The 18786-nt window shown below is 57.7% G+C and overlaps 2 protein-coding genes across 9 annotated transcripts; both read right to left on the minus strand.

The window, feature by feature from the left end:
* Positions 1-8230: 8230 nt before the first annotated feature.
* ENTREP3 (endosomal transmembrane epsin interactor 3) lies at positions 8231-13899 on the minus strand. 8 transcript variants are annotated; one of them, XM_088016817.1, is made up of 12 exons: positions 13146-13899; positions 12894-12950; positions 12583-12693; positions 12368-12487; positions 12104-12211; positions 11423-11595; positions 11196-11295; positions 10787-10856; positions 10057-10614; positions 9416-9484; positions 9066-9319; positions 8231-8974 (listed from the first exon to the last, which is right to left on the minus strand). In XM_088016817.1, exons 1-12 carry the CDS (start codon positions 13368-13370, stop codon positions 8801-8803), a joined length of 2019 nt encoding a protein of 672 aa, XP_087872943.1. In that variant the 5' UTR covers positions 13371-13899; the 3' UTR covers positions 8231-8800. The 8 variants fall into 8 exon arrangements, with proteins under 8 accessions (XP_087872943.1, XP_087872944.1, XP_087872942.1 ...); XM_088016818.1 differs by having other exon boundaries at positions 9066-9286; positions 11423-11598; XM_088016816.1 differs by having other exon boundaries at positions 11423-11598.
* Positions 13900-14446: 547 nt separating this feature from the next.
* SCAMP3 (secretory carrier membrane protein 3) lies at positions 14447-18660 on the minus strand. Its single transcript, XM_028090349.2, has 9 exons — positions 18512-18660; positions 18110-18187; positions 17358-17480; positions 17157-17277; positions 16601-16729; positions 16000-16159; positions 15798-15899; positions 15173-15290; positions 14447-14903 (listed from the first exon to the last, which is right to left on the minus strand). Exons 1-9 carry the CDS (start codon positions 18575-18577, stop codon positions 14757-14759), a joined length of 1044 nt encoding a protein of 347 aa, XP_027946150.2. The 5' UTR covers positions 18578-18660; the 3' UTR covers positions 14447-14756.
* Positions 18661-18786: the final 126 nt, after the last annotated feature.

Raw genomic sequence — 18786 nt, forward strand, 5'->3', positions numbered from 1 at the left:
CATCTGAGCCCCTCCCCACAAGGCTGTGGAAAAAAAAAAGGGGGGGGGGAGTGGCAACTCAACCTCACAGAATTGTTGAGAGCTCTAAGCGTGATAATGTGTGTCTAGTACACTGGTTGGCACCAAATATTGCAACAGGTGAGGTCTGTGTTTAATTCCGTGAAGGCATGTCTTACTCAGTCTGTGCAGATGGCCAAGCACAGAGTGGGCAGGTGCCAAAGTCTTGAACTGAACTGAATCCTCATCAGCAGGTCAGCACCTGCCCCACTCAGCTTCCTGCTTCTCGGGGAAGTGCTGCTCCTACAGAGGCCTTGCTCTCGGGGCGGGGCGGGGGGGGGCGGGCATCGACACCCGACACCTTAGGGCCCTCCGGTTCATCCATTCCACAGCATGGGTTGAGTGCGGACTGCATCTGGCCCTGCCCGCCGGCTCGCTCGTAGCCACAGAGCCCCCGGGCCCTGTCCTGTGTCACTCGGCAGGCGGCGCAGAGCTTGTAAGTCTGCTGTTTCCTTGTCTTACCCTTCAGTTTGAAGGTAAACGTTCTCCGGCATGGGGGCGGCCGGCCAGCCCAGTCCCTGGAGAATGTGAGTCTTGATCTCAGGGTTGTGGGTTTGAGCCCCATGCTGAGTGTAGATTGCTTAAAAAAATAAAAGTCTTAAAAAATTATTTTTCCAGCACAGACACCATCTCATCTTTCAGATTTCTCTCACAATGTGATTTGCTCTTGAGGCTTTTATATTTTATTTTTTAAATAAAGTTGGAGGGGGCACCTGGGTGGCTCAGTTGGTTAAACAACTGCCTTCGGCTCAGGTCATGATCCTGGAGTCCCGGGATCGAGTCCTGCATTGGGCTCCCTGCCGAGCAGGGAGTCAGCTTCTCCCTCTGACCCTCTTCCCTCTCGTGCTCTCTGTCTCTCATTCTCTCTCTCTCAAATAAATAAATAAAATATTTTAAAAATAAATAAATAAATAAATAAAGTTGGAGGGATGCCTGGCTGGCTCAGTCTGTATAGTGTGTGACCCTTGATCTCGGGGTCGTGGGTTCAAGCCCCATGATGGGTGTAGAGATTACTTAAAAAAAATAAAATAAAATAAAATTAATTAATGAACAAATAAATCAAATTGGTTATAATAAGAGCTAATATTTATGGAGTGCTTATTCTATGCTACTTTATGTTCGCTGTCTCATTTTGTTCTCACAAGGCAGATACTACAATTTTCCCCATCTTATTTATTTAGTTTTTGGATTTTATTTACTTATTTATTTTAGAGACAGAGAGAGAGAAGGGGAGTTGGGACAACAAGCAGACTCCATGTTGAGCCTGGAGCCTGATGTGGGGCTTGACCCCAGGACCCTGAAATCACGACCTGAGCCGAAATCCCAAGTCAGACACTTAATGGACTGAGCCACCTAGGCGCCCCTGTTTTCCCCATTTTAAAGATGAGGAACCTAAGACTCTGAAAGGTAATTAAATTGCCCAAAGTCCAGTGGCCATTCCGTGGTAGACACTGGATTCATATCCAGAATCCCACGACACACACCACGTATTTCCTGAGCACCTCTCGTGTGCCAGACGCTATGCTAGGTGCTGGTTATTTTCAAAAGCTGTGGTGCTCGCACTGCTTTAAGTCGTCCCTTGTGTTCACGGCGTGTTCTTCTCACCCAAGTTGAAGCCCGTGTTGGCTGCTAATGCTGGGTACGTGGTAGCATCTCTGGATCCTTTTCTCCAAAGGCAGGGCTTAAGGCCTGCAGCTTCCCAGTGAACCCACCTCGACAATTCCCCGGGGGGCAAGGATGACTGACTCTCAGCTGGGAGGGGCAGCTCAGCTCTGCTCTCCATCCCGGGAGGTCTCAGCCCAAAAGCCAGAGCACTCCTCTCCATAACAAGTATTTCCTAACACTCGTTCCTGTGCTGAAAGGAATGTAAAGATAAGAGGACTTATTTAAAGGGCGCCTGGGTGGCTCAGTCGTTAAGCGTCTGCCTTCATCTCAGGTTATGATCCCAGCGTCCTGGGATCGAGCCCCGCATCGAGGCCCTCATTGGGCTCCCTGCTTGGCGGGGAGTCTGCTTCTCCCTCTGCCTGCAGCTTCCCCTGCTTGCGTTCTCTCTCTTTCTCAAATAAGTAAATAAAATCTTAAAAAAAAGAGGACTCACTTATATACATACTTTAAAAGAATCAATACAGTTATCTTAATTGGAATAAAAAGAAAGAATAATGGGACAAATTTTTATTATAAAATATGTTTTCTTTTTTTCTTTTAAAAATTTTATTTATTTATTTGAGAGAGAGAGAATGAGAGATAGAGAGCACGAGAGGGAAGAAGGTCAGAGGGAGAAGCGGATTCCCCGCTGAGCAGGGAGCCCGATGCGGGACTTGATCCCGGGACTCCAGGATCATGACCTGAGCCGAAGGCAATCGCCCAACCAACTGAGCCACCCAGGCGCCCCATAAAATATGTTTTCAATAAGTAAATGTTTACACCCTGTCATCTAGAAGACATAATGTAGTCAGATCTTGCACTAACCTAAATGGAATAAATTGGGATTTAATAGAAGCAAAAACAGACCATGAATTAATAAATAATTTATGTAATATATGTCATTTTCACAATATGTAATTATCATTGTGCTACAAAAATATAAAATATATGATAAATCAAAATGTTTAAGGTGGCGCCTGGCTGGCTCAGTTGGTGGAGCGTGCAACTCTCGATGTCGGGGCTGTAAGTTTGGACCCCACGTTGGGTGCCGAGATTACTTAAAAATAAAATGTTAAAAAAAAAAAAAGAAGGGGATGCCTGGGGTGGCTCAGTGGTTAAGCATCTGCCTTCGGCTCAGGTCATGGTCCCAGGGTCCTGGGATCGAGCCCCGCATCGAGCCCCGCATCGGGGGTCCCTGCTCAGTCTGCAATCTGCTCCTCCCCCTGCTTGTGCTCTCTTCTCTCTCTGTCAGATACAAAGATTTTATTTATTTATTTGACAGAGAGAGACACAGCGAGAGCAAGAACACAAGCAGGGGGAGTGGGAGAGGGAGAAGCAGGCTTCTTGTGGAGCAGGGAGCCCGATGTGGAACTCGATCCCAGGACCCTGGGACCACGACCTGAGCCGAAGGCAGACGCTTAACGACTGAGGCACCCAGGCGCCCCAAATAAAATCTTAAGAAAAAAGGAGGAACTTTTATAGTATGCAAATTACAGCTCAGTTAGGCTAGTAAGAAGTGTATTGCGTTTTTGTAGTTGGTTCCTTGCTTTTACAAGGACCGCACTAGTACACGGAAACTCTTTTCAACCACAGGTTTACACAGCTGGAGGTGCTCTAAATCACTGAGAACACAGATACAATAATTTCAGGATGACGGACTGTCTTTACGCTTCCTTCTCCATAATGATCTTCTCCTAAATTATTGGGCTTTCCCCTCCAAAAAAACAAAACAAAACAAAAAAACTTCATGTAAAACTTCCCTTTATTGGGGCGCCTGGGTGGCTCAGCCGTTAGGCGTCTGCCTTCGGCTCAGGTCCTGGTCGAGCCCCGCATCGGGCTCCCTGCTCCGCGGGAAGCCTGCTTCTCCCTCTCCCACTCCCCCTGCTTGTGTTCCCTCTCTCGCTGTGTCTCTGTCAAATAAATAAATAAAATCTTAAAACACACACACACACACACACACACACACACACACACACAAAACCCTTCCCTTTATTATATGATAAAGTCCTGCTTAAATTTAAAGGCTTAAGTTTGATTTTTACTTTGAATGTGTTGTTGAGCAGAACATTCCAAAGTCAAGCGGAATGAGAGACGGTTTTTCCTCGTGCGGGACAGTAACGCGCCTTTCCTGCCAGCGCGCCTCCAAGTCCTCAGACTGCCTCCTGATGGTGGTCCCCACGAAAGACATCAGTTTTCAGAACGGCCCCTAGGGGGCGGCTGAGGACCAGTGCCCTAGGGCGGCCCGCCGGCGGCGGCCGCGAGGGGCGCCCGAGGTGCACAGATGCACTCCGTCCTCTTTGCACAGCACTTTTAAGAGACTCCGCCGAACTCCAGCGAGGGCAGCTGGGAACGAAATAGAAGCCGAAGTACAAAAATAGTTGGTGCCCCGGCGCGGCAGCTCTGATCCCACGTCGCGCGGCCTGTGCGGGGCGGCGGGCTTGGCTCGCATGCAAGCTCCAGCGCTGGAGATGCCAGGCAGCATGCCGTAGGATCCTTGCCCTTGAGGCCTCAGACCAGCTCCCCAGGGAGGGGACCCCTTCACAGCCCCAGGCCATCAGCACCGTCAAGCCCGAGGGGCACTTTCTCATTCTTGCACCGCAGAGCAGGAGCTCAGAAAGTTCCTTCTAGATGAAGGAATGGTCAAACCTTACCAGTCAGCTCTGGCTTCTGATCTGAAGACACACCACGCCTTCTGATCACTGACAACAAAAATCACCTCTCTCTGCAGCGAGACCCGTTCTGCCCCTACTCACTAGGATGTGGTTTCATCCTTGGATTCATCTGATTAACCAGCCCCTTTGCCACCAGGCTTCTTGAGATATAACTGACACACCACCATGTGTGAGTTCAGGGTGACTGTGGGATGCTTTGATACATGTATATACTGCAAAATGATTACAATAAAGTCAGTTTGATTAACCAACTCTTCAACAATACCTACAGCATTCTCAGTAAGGCCCAGGGCAATCTCAAGTACCTGTGCCCTCCGGGCTATCCAAAAGTTCTCTCAGAACAACAGCCAATCTTTCCTTATGAATGCAACCCCTTCCTCCCAGAACCCGGGGCTCATCCTTGACTCTCTCCTCTCCCTCTGTACCCTTATCCCCATTATTTCTTCTCTAAACTACTGAAACATCTCTCTCTTGGTCTCCTAACCTCCAATTTTCTCTTCCAATCCGTTCCCCCAAAACTGGATGTTCTAACTGAAATACAAACTCTGAAGCATCCACTCTCTCTCTCCTAGGATCCTTCAGTGGCTCCACACTGCCCTTAAGGTTATGGAACCTGGCCGCTTGTCCCACCTTCATTTCTCACCTGTCCATTTGCACCTTATGCTCCAACCACGTTCCTCCAACAGGCTATATTTCATCTCACCTCTATTCTCCCTTTGGCCATGAGTATTTTCTTCTTCTCCTCTCTTGGAAAAAAGAAAAAAGAAAAACTACTCCTTTTCATCACTGAGGCCTGAAACTTCATGTTAGTGCCATCAGAATCATCTTCCTGACACCTCTGACTGGGTTAGGCATCCTTGCTCTGTGCTCCGCAATTCACCCACCCAACAAATAATGATGGAGCATCTGCTATGTGCCACTAGGTCCTGGGGATACAGCAATGAATAGGATTATAAAGTCTCTGGCCCTGGGGAGCTTATATTCGAGCGGGGATGGAAGACAGACAAAAAACAGATAATTTCAGGCGGCCATGAGAATTACGAAGCACAATAAAGGGTAGAGCGTGCTGGACAGAGGGGGCGAGTAAGGAGTTTGGAGGAAAAGGTTGGTTGCCAGAGTCTCTGGGCCTTGGTGACCACAGTAATGAGTCTAAATTTTGTTCTAAGATGGAAATTCACTGGAGAGTTTGGTACGGGGAAGTGCCAAGATTAGATTTATATTTTCAAAATATCACTTTGGCTGCTGTGTAGAAATCAGACTGTGAGGGGCAGCTGCAAGACAGGGAAACCAGCCTCCTCCCCTCGTTCTCCGTCCCTTCCGTAGACTCTGTCTTCCTTCGGCATATGCAACACTCCTCTCCTCCAGCCAGACCCCTTCACGCTAATGCTGCTAACACAAGCTCACAGCCCTACAAGGCTTGTGTAGTTTGCCACGGCTGTAATGACCCCTACCAGTGCTTGCTTTGTCGGTGGGTAAGCCACGAGGGTAGGGACCAGTGCATCCTGGTGCCCCGCCCCATCCCCGGCGGCGCCCTATTCCCCGGCCCCGCCCCACCCCGCCCTATTCCCCGGCGGTGCCCCATCCCCCGGCCTCGCCTCATCCCCCGGCGGCAGCCAGAGGCTGGCGCTGGTTCTGTGCGCAGTGTACGTTTGTCGAATGACTAAAGAATGGATAAATTATACAGACTTCCTTCCCACTCCACCTCTCAAAAAAACAAGTGGATGGAGATTATTTAAAGATTTCATCCCCCGGCGCCTGGGTGGCTCAGTCGGTGAAGCGTCGACCTTCGGCTCAGGGCATGATCCCAGGGTCGTGGAATCGAGTCCCCAGTGGGGTTCCCTGCTCGGCGGGGAGTCTGCTTCTCCCCCTCCCTCTACCCCCACCCCGCTTGTTCTCTCTTCTTCATTAGCTGAAGAGGGCCATCCCTACAATTAATAATAGCAACTATGATGAAAAGGTGAACTGCAAACGCAGAGGGGAGAGTGAGTCCAACAGCGCGACATCCAAACATGCCTACCGCCGAGGCGAAACAGCAGCCTCAGCCAGAGGCAAAGCGAAACCCCTGCGCCGCCGGCACTGCGTGGAGGCCGGGCGGGGACACCTGCCCGCGAAGCCAGCGCCCAGCGGGGAAGCAGCCCCCTGACGCGCAGCTGCGAGACGCGCGCCGTAATCGCGGGTTGGCGGGGCGGGGCCTCGAATCGCTGGGAGGCGGGACGCGGGCCCCTTCCGCACGACTATTGGTCATCTTGAGGACGGACTGCTCTCGCTGACCAACCGTAGTCCAGATGAAGCGCAAGCGTATTCGGGAGTCTACGCGAAAGGGCGCGGAAGGCGAGAAGCGCGCATGCGCCTGGGCTGCGCCCAGACCGTAACGAGCGGGGCGGGTGGTTTCCCTCGACGAGCCCAGCGCACCGAGGCTGCGCAACGTTCTTGAGCGTGCTTCTCTGGGAGCCTCGGGACAGGGAACGTTCAGTGCCCAGAAACTGCCCCGCTGGGAACCCCCGTCTCCAGCTCCTCCTACCCTGTGTTGTCGTCCGGCCGCGCCCTGACCCGCCCTGAGGCTGGTGAATTATTGAAGAAGCCGTGAGCCTGACGCCCTCCGCGGGCAGCGCGCCTTCCCCCGCCGCGGGTCCGCGGCTGGCGCGCCGCCCGGCTCTGCCCCTGTAGTAGCTAACTGTTAGACCTAGCGCGGTGAGCTAAACAAGCACGGGGTGATCCTAGGTAGTGCTGAGTGCTCGGAGCAACGGGGCACTGACGGAAGGACGGGGGTGGCCGGCGCGGAGGTGAGGAGGGCACAGCCGCAGGGCGCGGCGGTTGGCGCAGCGGGCAGAGCAGGTGCACGAGCCCTTGTGTGAGGCCGTGCGGCTGGAGCAGAGGGAGACAGGCTGTATACCTGACCATAGTCTGCTCAGGAATCTGGAGAGGATTCTCAGTACAGCGGGAACACAGTAGACTCAGGCAGAACCTTGATGTGACATGATTTCTTAGCACTCTGCCGAGTGGAGAACAGATTTTTAGGAAGAGTGGAAATAGACCAGTTCAGAGGCTGGGAGAGAGGGGCGTGGCTTGAGCCTACCTAGGCAGCTGGTGAAACGCCTGAATTCAGGGTAGGATTGGGTTGTGTTGGGTGAGGAAGGACATAAAACCAGGGTAAGTCCCAAGCTTTTGGAATGTGCAACCAGGTGAATGGTGGTGCAGTTTATTGAGATGGGAACAGGTACTGGGGATGGGACTCAAGGTTCATCTGTGGTCACGGTGAGTCTGAGATGTCCATTGGACATCCAGGCAGACATGGCAAGTTGGAGGGTGGAGCTCGTGGAGAGGGATCAAGGAGAGAGTTATGCATATGGACAGGTAGATGGTATTGAAAGCCATGGACCTTGGTAGTGCCACTTGCAGGCAGAAAATAGAAGAGGGCCAAGGGGAAAACGCTGGGGTTCTCCAGCATGGAATGGCCCGGCGGAGGCAGAGGGTATGGCACAGGAGACCGAGAGGGTAGAGAGGAGAAGTGGGAGTGTATGAGGCCCTCGAAGACAAGAAGGGGTAGACACCAAGGGAAAAGATGCGGGTTATCTGGCTTAAATGTTTCTCAGGACTCAAGTGCCGTGCAGGCCGAGAAATGGCCATTGGGTCTTTTACCTTTTTGGTTCCTCAACGCTTTTTCAGGGGCAGTGCCTAGGGAGAGGTGGGGATGGAGGCTGACAGGAGTGTTCCAAGAAGAGGAGGAAACGCAGAGAGAAAACATTTTGCAAAGGAGCAGAGATGTAGATAGCTGGAAATCAATGTCTTGAGAGATTTTCTTACCTCCGAGAGATACCAGAACAAATTTCCATGATGACAAAGAATGACCCCGAGGAGAAGGGGGAAAACTGAAATTTATTGAAGGCTTATTTAGTGTATTAAGAGCTTTACAAACATTCATCTTCACAATGTTTTATGGATCAGGCAGTTGAGGTTAAATAATTTGCCCCAGGTCATGCAGCTAGAGGTGGCAGATCTGAGAGCCACCGAGATTTCTCGGACTCTTCATGCCTTACCACCACATTGCACAGGCACACAGCCCCTGTGCATAAGCACTGGGACATGGCTTTGCCCTGGCCAGAGTGCCCCTGTCCAGTCGGAGAGCTCGCTCATGCTGGGGTAGGGCTTTATTTTTCTCTTCCGATGCTGTAAGCAGGGGCCTCTCCCCGCGCCAGCCTGAACACCCAAATACCCATGCAGCACAGGACAGAAGCCCTCCCAGTCCCAAGGGGCAATGGCAAGCAGGAGGAGCTCCCAGAGGTAGGAGGCAAAGGGATACTTCTGGGGGTGTTCAGCGGGTTTCTTTTTGTGTCAGCCAGTGCATGGGGTGCTGGTTGGTCCCAACCAGCTGGTGCCTATGGCCCCAGCATTCATCTGGAGCTGTTCAGAGTGGCAAGAAGCCCCGGTCAGAGCCCAGTCTCCCGGCTGCCCCCATTGAGGCTGAGGCTGTGGGGGCGGGTACTGCGCTCCAGCCGGCGGCCAGACAGGAGGCGTCGCAGGGAAGAGCCGGAGCTCAGGTCGCCACAGCTTCGAAGGTGGAGGCTCTCTCGGCCTGGCCGGCCCCATGGGCTCCGGGGCACCTAGAGGCGGACACAGGACAGGGCATCAGCGTGGCTCAGCCTGAAGCTCCAGGCTTTCCTGGTTATCTTCCCAGACTCCCCTAACTCCTACCTGCTTAAGCCCATGGGCCCCATTCCCACTGGGGTCTGGGGCCTTCTTGGACATCGGGAAGAAACGAGTGACCAAGCCTCGGCCTGGCCAGCTGCTCTTCAGGTCTCCCAGGGAGTGGGCAGGTGCCGGGCCCGAGGGCAGGGGGACCTTTTGAAAGGTGGGCACGGGGCGCCGTTTCTCAGCTGAGCGGGCACGTAGCAATTTGGGCGAAGGGCAGCGGGCTAGACGGAAGAGGCAGGCTTCAGAGCAGAGCCCTGGAGACAGAGAAGGTGGGAAGGGAGGTGCACGGAGGGCCAGGCAAAACTCCCATAACCGCCTCCCCCCACCTCGGTACCACCCACATGCCTGACCTGTATCTGCAGAGGAAACGGAAGCAGCTTCTTCCTCGAGCACTTTGGTATAAAGGTCCCTGAAGTCAGCTGGGGAGGAGAGGGAGGGACTGGAAGGGCCCAGTGGACACACCCTCTGGGAGAGCCTCAAGCCCCGAGCAGCTTGCCCAGCCCCCACACTCCACCCTCAACCAAGCGGGCATCCCCTCTGCCCATGTCTGCCAGAAACCCGATGGTACAGCCCCGCTAGACAGGCACTAAGGCGGTCTGGTTGGTGGCTGTATCTCCCCCAGTCCCCCCCAGTCCCTGGCACACAAGGCCAGTGGTAAGATTCCATCACATCACCTCAGTGCTCAGTGACTCGAGCACCTGGGCTGAGGGGCCGCTACTGCACGCCACGGACAGGCGGGAAGCCGAGGCTTGGAGAGGGTGGGTAACTAGCTCCGGCTGGGAGCTGTGGAATTTGGTTTTAGCCATTCAGCTGCTGATGGTGTGTTTTTAGGAGGTGAGTACTCAGAAGTATCTACTGCAGGAGTGAACTCACCCCTTCTTCCTCCTTGGGGACCTCCAAGGTGTCCTAAATCCTGGCGGGCACCCCTGGCCCTCCTAACTCCCCTGCCTGTGTGCTCCTGAAGCTTGCGGGGGGGGGGGGGGATGCTCACCGGTGTCGCTGGAGGTGGTGATGCCTGGGTCACTGTGGGACCGAGGCAGCTGCAGCGGTGGTCGGGGAGCCGGATGAGGAGGCCGGTGCCCCGGGGGGGTGAGGGAACCTGAGCTGTCGCTGAAGCGGCGAGTGGGGGCGCGGGCGGGAGGGGCCGCAGCGGACCGGCCGCCTCCCCGGCTGCCTCCCCGGGGGACCCGCCGCCTCAGCTCAGGGAAGCAGGGTCCCACCCAGGGCGGCCAGCCCTCCAGCCGGTGGCAGCTGCGGGCGGCCGTGGGGGCCCCCAGTGGGGGTGGGGCCTCGGGGGCCGAGCAGGAATAGGAGCGGGCGGCCCTCGGGGGTCGCCGCGGCAGGGGGCTGTCCTCGAAGGGGCCGCGCAGACCGCAGTCCAGGCTGAGGCAGTAGCCGGCGCGGCTGCGCTGAATGGAGCGGAAGAGCACGTAGTCAACGGAGCGCACGGAGCCCTGCAGCTCCAGCAGGCACGAGTCCTCCGACGGGCTCGAGCCCCCAGGGAGGTCCCCGATGGCCGACAGCACCAGAGACCCGCTGTCCATAGACACTGTGGGTGGCAGGGGGGGGCGTGGGGGGGGGGCGCCAGTCTTTTCAAAGCCCCTCAGCGGCCACGCTGCCTCCAGAGGGATCTCAGAGGAGGCAGGTCAAGTCCAGCGCCCCACCCAGCTCTGCTCTCGCAGGCAGCCCAGCCCTTGCCCCCCTCCCCACTTTTTGCTCACCGTCTACAATGGAGGTCACCCGCTCGCAGATGCAGGAGCCATCGTGAAGCTGAGGATCAAAGAGAGTGGCCTGCAAAAAACAGGAGTGTCAGGGGGCCAGCCCGACAGGCTAATGTGGCCACCCCATGTGCTGTGTGCTGGACAGAGCTTAGAAGACCTAGCTTTCAGTCCAGCTTTGCCACCCTGTCCGGGTCAGTTATGTGGGCCTCAGTTTCCACACCTGTAGAATAGAAATAATAGTTCCCCCCACTGCTACCCCCCAGGCTCTAGGGAAGACCAGATGGCCGTGGAGGTGCTGGTGCCACAAAGACCGTGAGGACTACTGTTTTCTTTGTCCAGTGACAGCAGCTCCCTCAGCTTTTCAGGCTTTCTCACCAGCTCCCCAGGCCACAGCGAGCCCTGCTCTCACCTGGCTGTCTCCTCGTAGCCCCATGACGGCCTCATAAGAAGGGGGGCAATCCGTAGGGTACAAGGGCACCGGGCTGTCCATGGAGCCATTGTAGGTGATGCTGGCAGGATGAGGGAGAGGAGAGAGCCTGGAAGAGCACTCCTACGCCAGAGCTCCCTCCCCAGCAATCCAGGCTGCAGCCCTGGCCCCCTGCTCGGTTTCCCCAGCAGGACTCCGCCAGGCCTCACCTCTGCGCATCTGTTTCTGAGCTGCAGGTGTACTCTGGGGGATAGTAGGGCGGAGGGGGCACCGGAGGTATGAATTCCTCCAAGTCCAGCATGGTGTGTAGGAGAGGAGCTGGGGGTGACGACGTACAGCCCAGAGGCCCCAAGGGGCCTGAGACTGAGCGCTCAGGGGCCAGCTGCTGGGGAGCAAGCAGATCGGCACGCCTGGTTTCTGGGAATGCAGCTCCTAGGCTCCCAGACTCCTCCACATTCTCCTGGTCTGCCTCCTCCCTCAGCCAGAACCAGCTCCTCTTCCCTCTCTGCCTCAGTCATCCACAAAGTCCCCCACTTACGGCCCCACCCACATCCAGAATTGCCACCTGTTCTCTGCCCCCACTAGAACATCAACCCTTTACCCTCGTCCCCATCCAGGCTCTTCTGGACTTCACCTAACCTGTGGTCCCGTTTAATGTCCGTCCCCGGGCTGACTAGCATCACATATTTCTCTTGCTCCCCGCCCTCCCCTCCTCATCCTTCCGTGAACCCCCCTAAACATCCTGACACTAGATGTGCCTAATAATGCCCCACAGCCCCTGAGGCTCAGAAGCCAGCACCGCAGCCACCATCCCCTCAAGCCCAGTCCCAGCACACACACCCCTGCCCCGCGTCACACTTGCTTGGCTTTGACCCTGGCCCGCCTCTCACCGTGTGCACGAGACCCAGGGAGAAGATCTGGACGCAGCAGACGATGGCAGAGACGGTGCAGACGGTGGCGGCACAAACGGTGAGCCCACAGACGCTGAACAGCAGGTTCTGAAAGCAAGAGAGGAAGAGGGATGTGAGCGGGGCCGGGGAGGGGTGAACCCCACAAGTTCTGGACCTGTGAGGACCCCAGAAGCGGAGGCAAAGGTGAAAACCAGGGAGACGGTGAGGAGAAAGGAATGGCTGAGGCGGGGAGTGCACGCTCACCTTGAGGGCTCCTCGGGCTTCGTCACAGGTGGAGTTAGGGGCCACTTTCAGTTCCTGCCCTGACTCTGGACAGGGCCGGAGTAGGGGGACGGAGGGGCAGCACACACAGACCTTTCCTTCCTGAGTGGCCGAGGGGAGGGCGCAGTCAGGACAAACCCAGCGTCCCGCACCCCTCCGCCCAGCAGCCCTTTCTGGCCCGCCCTCCTCAGTCTCACCATGGAGCAGTCTTGGAAGTCCCGGGCCAGCTGAGCATTCTTACAGGAGAGAACAGAGCCAGCCATGCTGAGCATGACACAGAGCACCGAAAGCAGTGAGAAGAAGGAGATCTGGGGGAAGCAGGTGCACACTCAGGGCGGGGGCCCTCAGGGGTACCCTCTACCACGGATGGGGCACTCCCTTCACACACATCCACGCTTGGCTGGCATGAACTGCACAGCCAGTCCCCTCCCTCCTCGGGGGCACACGCCGGCATCCCCTCAGGTGCTGGGCACCTGCCTCCCAGTGGGCACCAGACCCTAACACCTACCACTAAAGTGAATGGCCGCTTCCAAGACACAATGCCAACCACCCCGGAGAACGCCAGCTGGGGACAGAGTGGGCACAGGCTCAGCCTGGCGAGGGGGAGGCACATGAGTGAGCCCCTCACCACAGAGTGTGCCCAGCCCTGTAAGAAGACAGCTGCCCAGAAGAGGAGAGGCCAGCATTTGGACTGGCAGCTAGCGTGGAGGGGTGGGGCCCCAGGAGCCTACCCCACCCAAGGACTGTGCACCCAACTCACCGAGAATCCAGCCCAAGATGGGCAGGACCTCTTGATGCTCTCAGTGGTGGTGACAGAGGAGGCCACCATGCTGAAGGTGACCACCAGGACGCCCAGGAGCACTTGGGCCAGCCCCAGCATGAGCAGGGCCTGCAGCCAGGGTCGGTGGAGGCGGAGGTGGGTAAGGCCCCGGGTGCTGGGTCGGCTGGTCAGCGAGCGGCTGGAGTCAGTGGGCGAGGGCATCATGCCTGCTGCCCGGTTGCCTGCGCCTCGCTCGGCCTCCACTGGCGCTTGGGAGCATCTCAGAGGCGCCCAAGACCCCGTCCTCCCTCCTCTCCACCCTCTTTGCTCTAGAGCCCACCGCCTGGATGGGTCCCCTGGGGCATGGCCCAGGGCCTCCAGCTGGGCGGGGGCCCAAGGGAGGGGCGTCGCGGAGGTGTCGCGGGGGGCTCCTTCCCCACCGCGGGCACCGGACGGGCACCGTGCCCGGGACGGCGAGGAGGACGCAGGGGCGCCGGCTCATCGCATCTCCCTGGAGAACAGGGGTGCCGAGAAGGGCAGGTCCAGGAGTGAGGAGCGGCCGCAGTCGAGAACCCCGGGAAGGGCGGGGAGGATAAAGGCGAGGAGGGTGGGAGGAAGAGGGGAAGGGTCCTGGGGTCCGAGGCCTTCTGGCGGGGAGAAGCCGGGGCGCCACCGGCTGCGAGGCCGCCCTCCCCGCTCTCCCCCGACACCGGGCGCTCCCCAGCTTGGGCCGCAGCAGGTCCTGCCCAGCGCCGGGGGCGGGGCGGGGGCGGGGCTGCGCGGTGCACCCCGGGAGCCGGCGTCGGCCCGCAGGCCCGGTGCAGAGGGGGCGGGCGGCGGGGCGGGGCGGGGCGTGGCTGCGCGGGGCTCCCCGGGAGCCGGCGTCGGCCCGCAGGCCCGGTGCAGAGGGGGCGGGCGGCGGGGCGGGGCGGGGCGGGGCTGCGCGGGGCACCCCGGGAGCCGGCGTCGGCCCGCAGGCCCGGTGCAGAGGGGGCGGGCGGCGGGGCGGGGCACCCCGGGAGCCGGCGTCCGCCCGCGGGCCTGGTGCAGAGTCAGGGCCTCGGCCGGCCTCCCCGGGCCAGGGGCCCGACCCCAGCCCCGCCTAGCCTCTGGGGCCCCGGGCCCGCTGCGTCCCCAGCAGAGGCGGCACCGCCTTCCCGGTCAGTAGCGGAGCCGCGCAGCTCCGCAGCCCTGCCCGACCTCCCCCCGGAGTTCCCATTCTGCTTCCGCTCCAGTCCCCGCCACACTCCCCTTTTGTCTTCCAAAGGCCCGGTTCCCAATAAAAATTCCGGAAACGGGGATTTGAGTTCCAGTTCCGCTTTCTTTTTATTTAAATAACCGAAGCAACAGTCTTGGCACAGCAGAGAGAAGCTGGGTGGGGTTTGTAAGAGATGGTAGTAGTGTGGCCTAACTGGGGGGTGGCGGGGGAAGCGAGCCTGGGTCACAGTGGGCTCCCCGCACCCCTAAGTCAGGGTCAGCAGTCATGGCTGCAGGACTGGGGGCACTAGAGAGGAGACCCCAAGTAGTGATGTCTCACCGAGTCCGAGACGTCAGGGACGGGGGCTAAGTGAGCTCCCCGCGGCGGCAGGGCCGAGGCATCCCCGTCAGGGGTCACGGGGCTCGGAAGGCATTGTCGGCAGCCCCAGCGGCTGCGCTGGCGGCGGCGGTTCGCACGGCGGGGTTGGAGAAGACCCCAGCAGCAAATTCTTGCTGCGCCTTCTGAAAGCTGGCCCCGGTGCGGCGGTACAGAGAGTGGATCTGCAAGTAAATGGCAGAGATTATGAGCGGGCGCTGGCCGCCGTGACCCCACCCCAACCCCATCACGCACTCACTGCGGCTCGGGCTTTTCCTTCGTGGCTCCCCACCCCCACCCCTCCCCCCAACCCCCACCCCTCCCCCCCAGCCCCCCACCCCCACCCCTCCCCCCCCAACCCCAGAGGTCCAGGAGCTGAGCGCCTGCCCAGCGGCGCGGCCCCCGGGGGCCATGACGTCACTCTTCTGGCCCCGCCTCCCGCACAGCCCCTCACCCGCTTGAGCATCACAATTCCCAGCACGGCGATGCCGGTGAAGAACAGGGCGACCAGCAGCATGAGCACAGCCACGGCCTTGTTGGCCTTCAGCACCACCAGAGCGGAGATCCAGCCACTGCCAGAGTGGACAGCACGCGGCAGTGAGGAAGGGCCGCTCTCCGCTGGTTAGCAAGCGGGCCCTATTCCCACCCAGCCCACCAGGGGTCGCGCCCGTCAGTCTGGAAGCTTCCCAAGTACCACAATCCCAAACCATATCCGCTCTCATCAGTTTGATTCCAGCTTCCGAGCAATTAGCTCCTAGCTCTCCAGGCCCTCCCAAGACATCCTCAGCCCAAACAGACCTTTCTGTTGAGGAGTCTCCATCCCCTTTTCAGAAGTGCTCACGGGTACCTTCTCCAGGAAGCCCTTCTCAGACTGACCACACGTACTTTTCCTCCCCAAAACCTAAGCCTGTCTAGAGTTCTGACTGGGCTCTCTCCATCCGGGAAGTAGGTCCTGTTTCTTTCATTAAACAAGCACCTTTCCTTCTTTTGAGCAACTCCTACCCCAGTACCTAGTGCTGACTTGGTCTGAAGGCACGAGGGAAGGGGGTGGGTGGGGGTGGCGGGTAAGCCTCACGGACCTGAACCCCCAACCTGGGATGCCAATGGCCTGGAGGACAAAGAGCACATCCTGGACGAAGAAAATGAAGAAGAAAATGAAGAAATTGAATGAACTGTCACTCCTGCGGGCAGGAAATGGGGAGAGTGAGAGAAGAATTAGGGTAGAAGCAGCAGATGTGGGGCCTATCCCAAGTTCTCCACCACCCCCACCCCTCAACTTACCGGAAAGCCTTATACATGGGGCGGTACCAGCACACAAAGGAGCAGGGAGTGAAAAGGAGGACCCAGAGAATAGAGAGTCCAAAGCCCGAGCCATTGCTGGTCTCCACACAGAAGCTGGCCAGGCAGGCAAGAAAGTTCAGGAGAAGAGCCAGCGTGCTGCCTAAGGGACGAAGAGACAGCAGACTGAGTGTGGACTGCAACGACGGCTCCTTCCCACAGAAGCCCACCACCCAGCCCTCACCAAAGACGGCAGAGTACGGAAGGGGAGCTTCCGCCTTCACAAAATCCTCAACAGCGGAGACAGATCTCTATCACACGTGACCACCTTTGCAAAGATGTTTAAAGGACTCCAAAAACGTGTGTGCAGGAGGACAAGGGACAGGGGAAAGCGACAAGAGCATATGTTTTCTAGAGGTTGGAAGAACAAGTTGTAAATATTACGAAAGGAGTAACCCAGGAAAATTCCTGGAGAAACTAGCCTTAAACTCAAAAGCTGAGCAGAGCTGAAATGCTGAGCTCTAGGTGGGCAGGCTCCAGGGCAGAAAAGACGTAAGGTCAGCTCCTTTACTCTTCCTCCAAAAAAAGGCTTCTCACTACTCACACGTCCAGAGGTGGTACATGGTGGATACGGTCTTCTGAAATTCTTGGGGGATCTCCATGGAGATGTCCTGGAAAAAGCAGGGCTGGACTGGGCAAAAAGATGGGAGAGGGGGCCAGTTGTTCTGTCGAGCTGGAAGGCAGAGAGAGAGCAGGAGGACCCGAGACGTGAGGCAGAGACCAGCAAAGGAATCACCCCTCCCTTCCACCCCAAGTCCTCTCTCCCTCCAACTCGGGGTCCGAGGAGACGAGGCAGAGTAGCAAAACCAGTGCTGATGGTGTTTACTGTTATTTACAACTTCCAGGCACTAAGCCAAACACTCTGTATGGAGGACCTTATTTAATTGCCACAAATCCTATGAAACAGGTACAAATACTACCTTTGTTTTATAAGTAAGGAAACTGAGACACTCAAGATTCAGTAACTTACCTAAGAGCTCACAGACAATAAATAGCACCCAAATTCAAACTCTGCAATGTGGCTCCATAGCCCACGCTCTTAAGTTCTTTTTGCTCCTTCAAAAGCGTCAAATGCCCCCCCACCCCAAGAACCCACTTACCAGCTGTGCCCCCCAGGGCAGCATGCTTCAGTTCCCGCTCCCTCCGGTCCAACTCCTCCGCCTTCCGGTTGAGCTCCTCCTGCTTCTTTAGCAGCTCGGCAGTGGCTGCTGCAGCTGAAGCCTGCCCGGTAGGCACAGAGGGAGACGTGAGTCCTGGGCCCGCATCTGGCCCCCGCTCCCCCATCCCCACACCCTGTTTACCTGGGTGCTGTAGGAGCCATAGTTTTTGGGTTCTGTCGGGCTGAGCTTTCTCGAGGACTGCAAGGAGGGAGCCGAGGGTGGAGGCAATGGGGCAGGGGCAGGAGGCTCATAGGCTGGTGGGGGCTGTTGGTTTTGGAAAAGACTTTAGGGATCACCTAGTCCCTCCCAATGCAGGTATCTAGAGTCTGCTTGAGTACCTTTAGATCCAGAACCCATTCCCCAGCCTCCACCCTCCCCCCGGACCCAGAGAGTTGAAACTCTGTCAGAGAACTCTTTCCTAAGCTGCGGCAGCCCTCATCACCCCCCACATCCCATCCCTTAGTCAGGACTCAAGGCACTCATCTACCGAACGCACCCCCTTCACTTTTTAAAGCTCTTAGCATTTTCTGTTCCATGGGACACACAGGTCCGGTCCTCCTCATTCCTTGCCCTCTAAATGCATGCCTAAGCATAACTTGTTTTCTCCTCAACTCCTACCAGCCCCATTCTTTCTTTTCTTCAAAGAAGCCTCCCCAGACACAGCTCTGGTTCAGGCGTTGCCAGTCTCCAAGTCCTCCCAGGACTGACGCTTAGAGCTCAAACGGGATTGTTGGCCCTCGTGTCCCCAGAAGGGTTAGGCAGGCCAGGGCAGACTGGCCTCTCTCCGGGGGCTAAGATCCTCTGCATGCAGAAAAGTCCCCTGTATCCCGACAGAGTGAGCTTACAGGCACACCCTCCCCCTCCCTGCCATCCTGTGCTCCCCAGAATCTCACCTCCCGGGTCTCAAAAGGGTTGTAGACGTCAAGGGTGGCATACTGCGGGCTCGGTCGGTGCTGGATCACAGCTGGGTCCTGTGGGCAGAGCTGGGGCTCAGCTGGCACCTGGTGCCTCTGGGGAAACTCCCTGGAGCCTCTTCTGATGCCTGTGGCTCCAAGCACTGCACGTCGGAGGCCACGCTGCTGTCCCAACATCTGCCCCCAAGCCTTCACCCCACACTAGCACCAGCTCCTTATAGGGGCAGGGCCCGCCCCCCACGGTGCTCACTGGTCTGGAATCACCGTCACCCCCACGTGGCGGCCCTTCCCCGGAACAAATGTCAGGAATGGGAAGACAAGTTAGCCCGTCCAGACCCGCGAAGAGCCCACCAAGCTAGCCAAAGAAGGCCCGCGCGTCACCTGAAAGGGGTTGTCAAGCTCGCCGGGCCCAGCGAAGGGGTTTCCGCCGTCTCCGCTCTGAGCCATGTTTGCAACTGCGACCTGGGCCGCCCCTGCCCTCCACGCCCCTGCGCGGCGGCGGCGGCGGCGGCGGCGGCGGCGGCGGCGGCGGCGGCGGCGGCGGCGGCGGCGGCGGCGGCGGCGGCGGCGGCGGCTCCCGGAGCTCCTCCCGGTCAGCCCGCTCGGCTCTGCACGGATTGGCCGCGAAGGCCGGAAGGGTCCCGAGGATCCCCGCA

This window comes from Eumetopias jubatus, unplaced genomic scaffold, assembly GCF_037043125.1.
Source record: "Eumetopias jubatus isolate StellerSeaLion01/CBP00866 unplaced genomic scaffold, mEumJub1_p1.0 scaffold_12, whole genome shotgun sequence".
In the NCBI taxonomy this organism is placed as follows: Eukaryota; Metazoa; Chordata; class Mammalia; order Carnivora; family Otariidae; genus Eumetopias; species Eumetopias jubatus.

Bases quoted from the DNA above. Each gene is read 5' to 3' on its own strand.
- SCAMP3 (XM_028090349.2), bottom strand. From the start codon at position 18,577: ATGGCTCAGAGCGGAGACGGCGGAAACCCCTTCGCTGGGCCCGGCGAG. The intron at 17,481-18,109 runs GTGAGATTCTGG...CAAAACCAACAG, and splicing joins ACCCTTTTGAGACCCGGGAG to CCCCCACCAGCCTATGAGCC. The intron at 15,291-15,797 runs GTCCGTGAGGCT...CCACTCTGGCAG, and splicing joins ATCCCAGGTTGGGGGTTCAG to TGGCTGGATCTCCGCTCTGG.
- ENTREP3 (XM_088016812.1), bottom strand. From the start codon at position 13,370: ATGATGCCCTCGCCCACTGACTCCAGCCGCTCGCTGACCAGCCGACCC. The intron at 11,296-11,422 runs GTGAGGCCTGGC...TCATCCTGCCAG, and splicing joins TCAGAAACAGATGCGCAGAG to CATCACCTACAATGGCTCCA. The intron at 9,485-10,056 runs GTGAGCATCCCC...TCTCCTCCCCAG, and splicing joins CACCACCTCCAGCGACACCG to CTGACTTCAGGGACCTTTAT.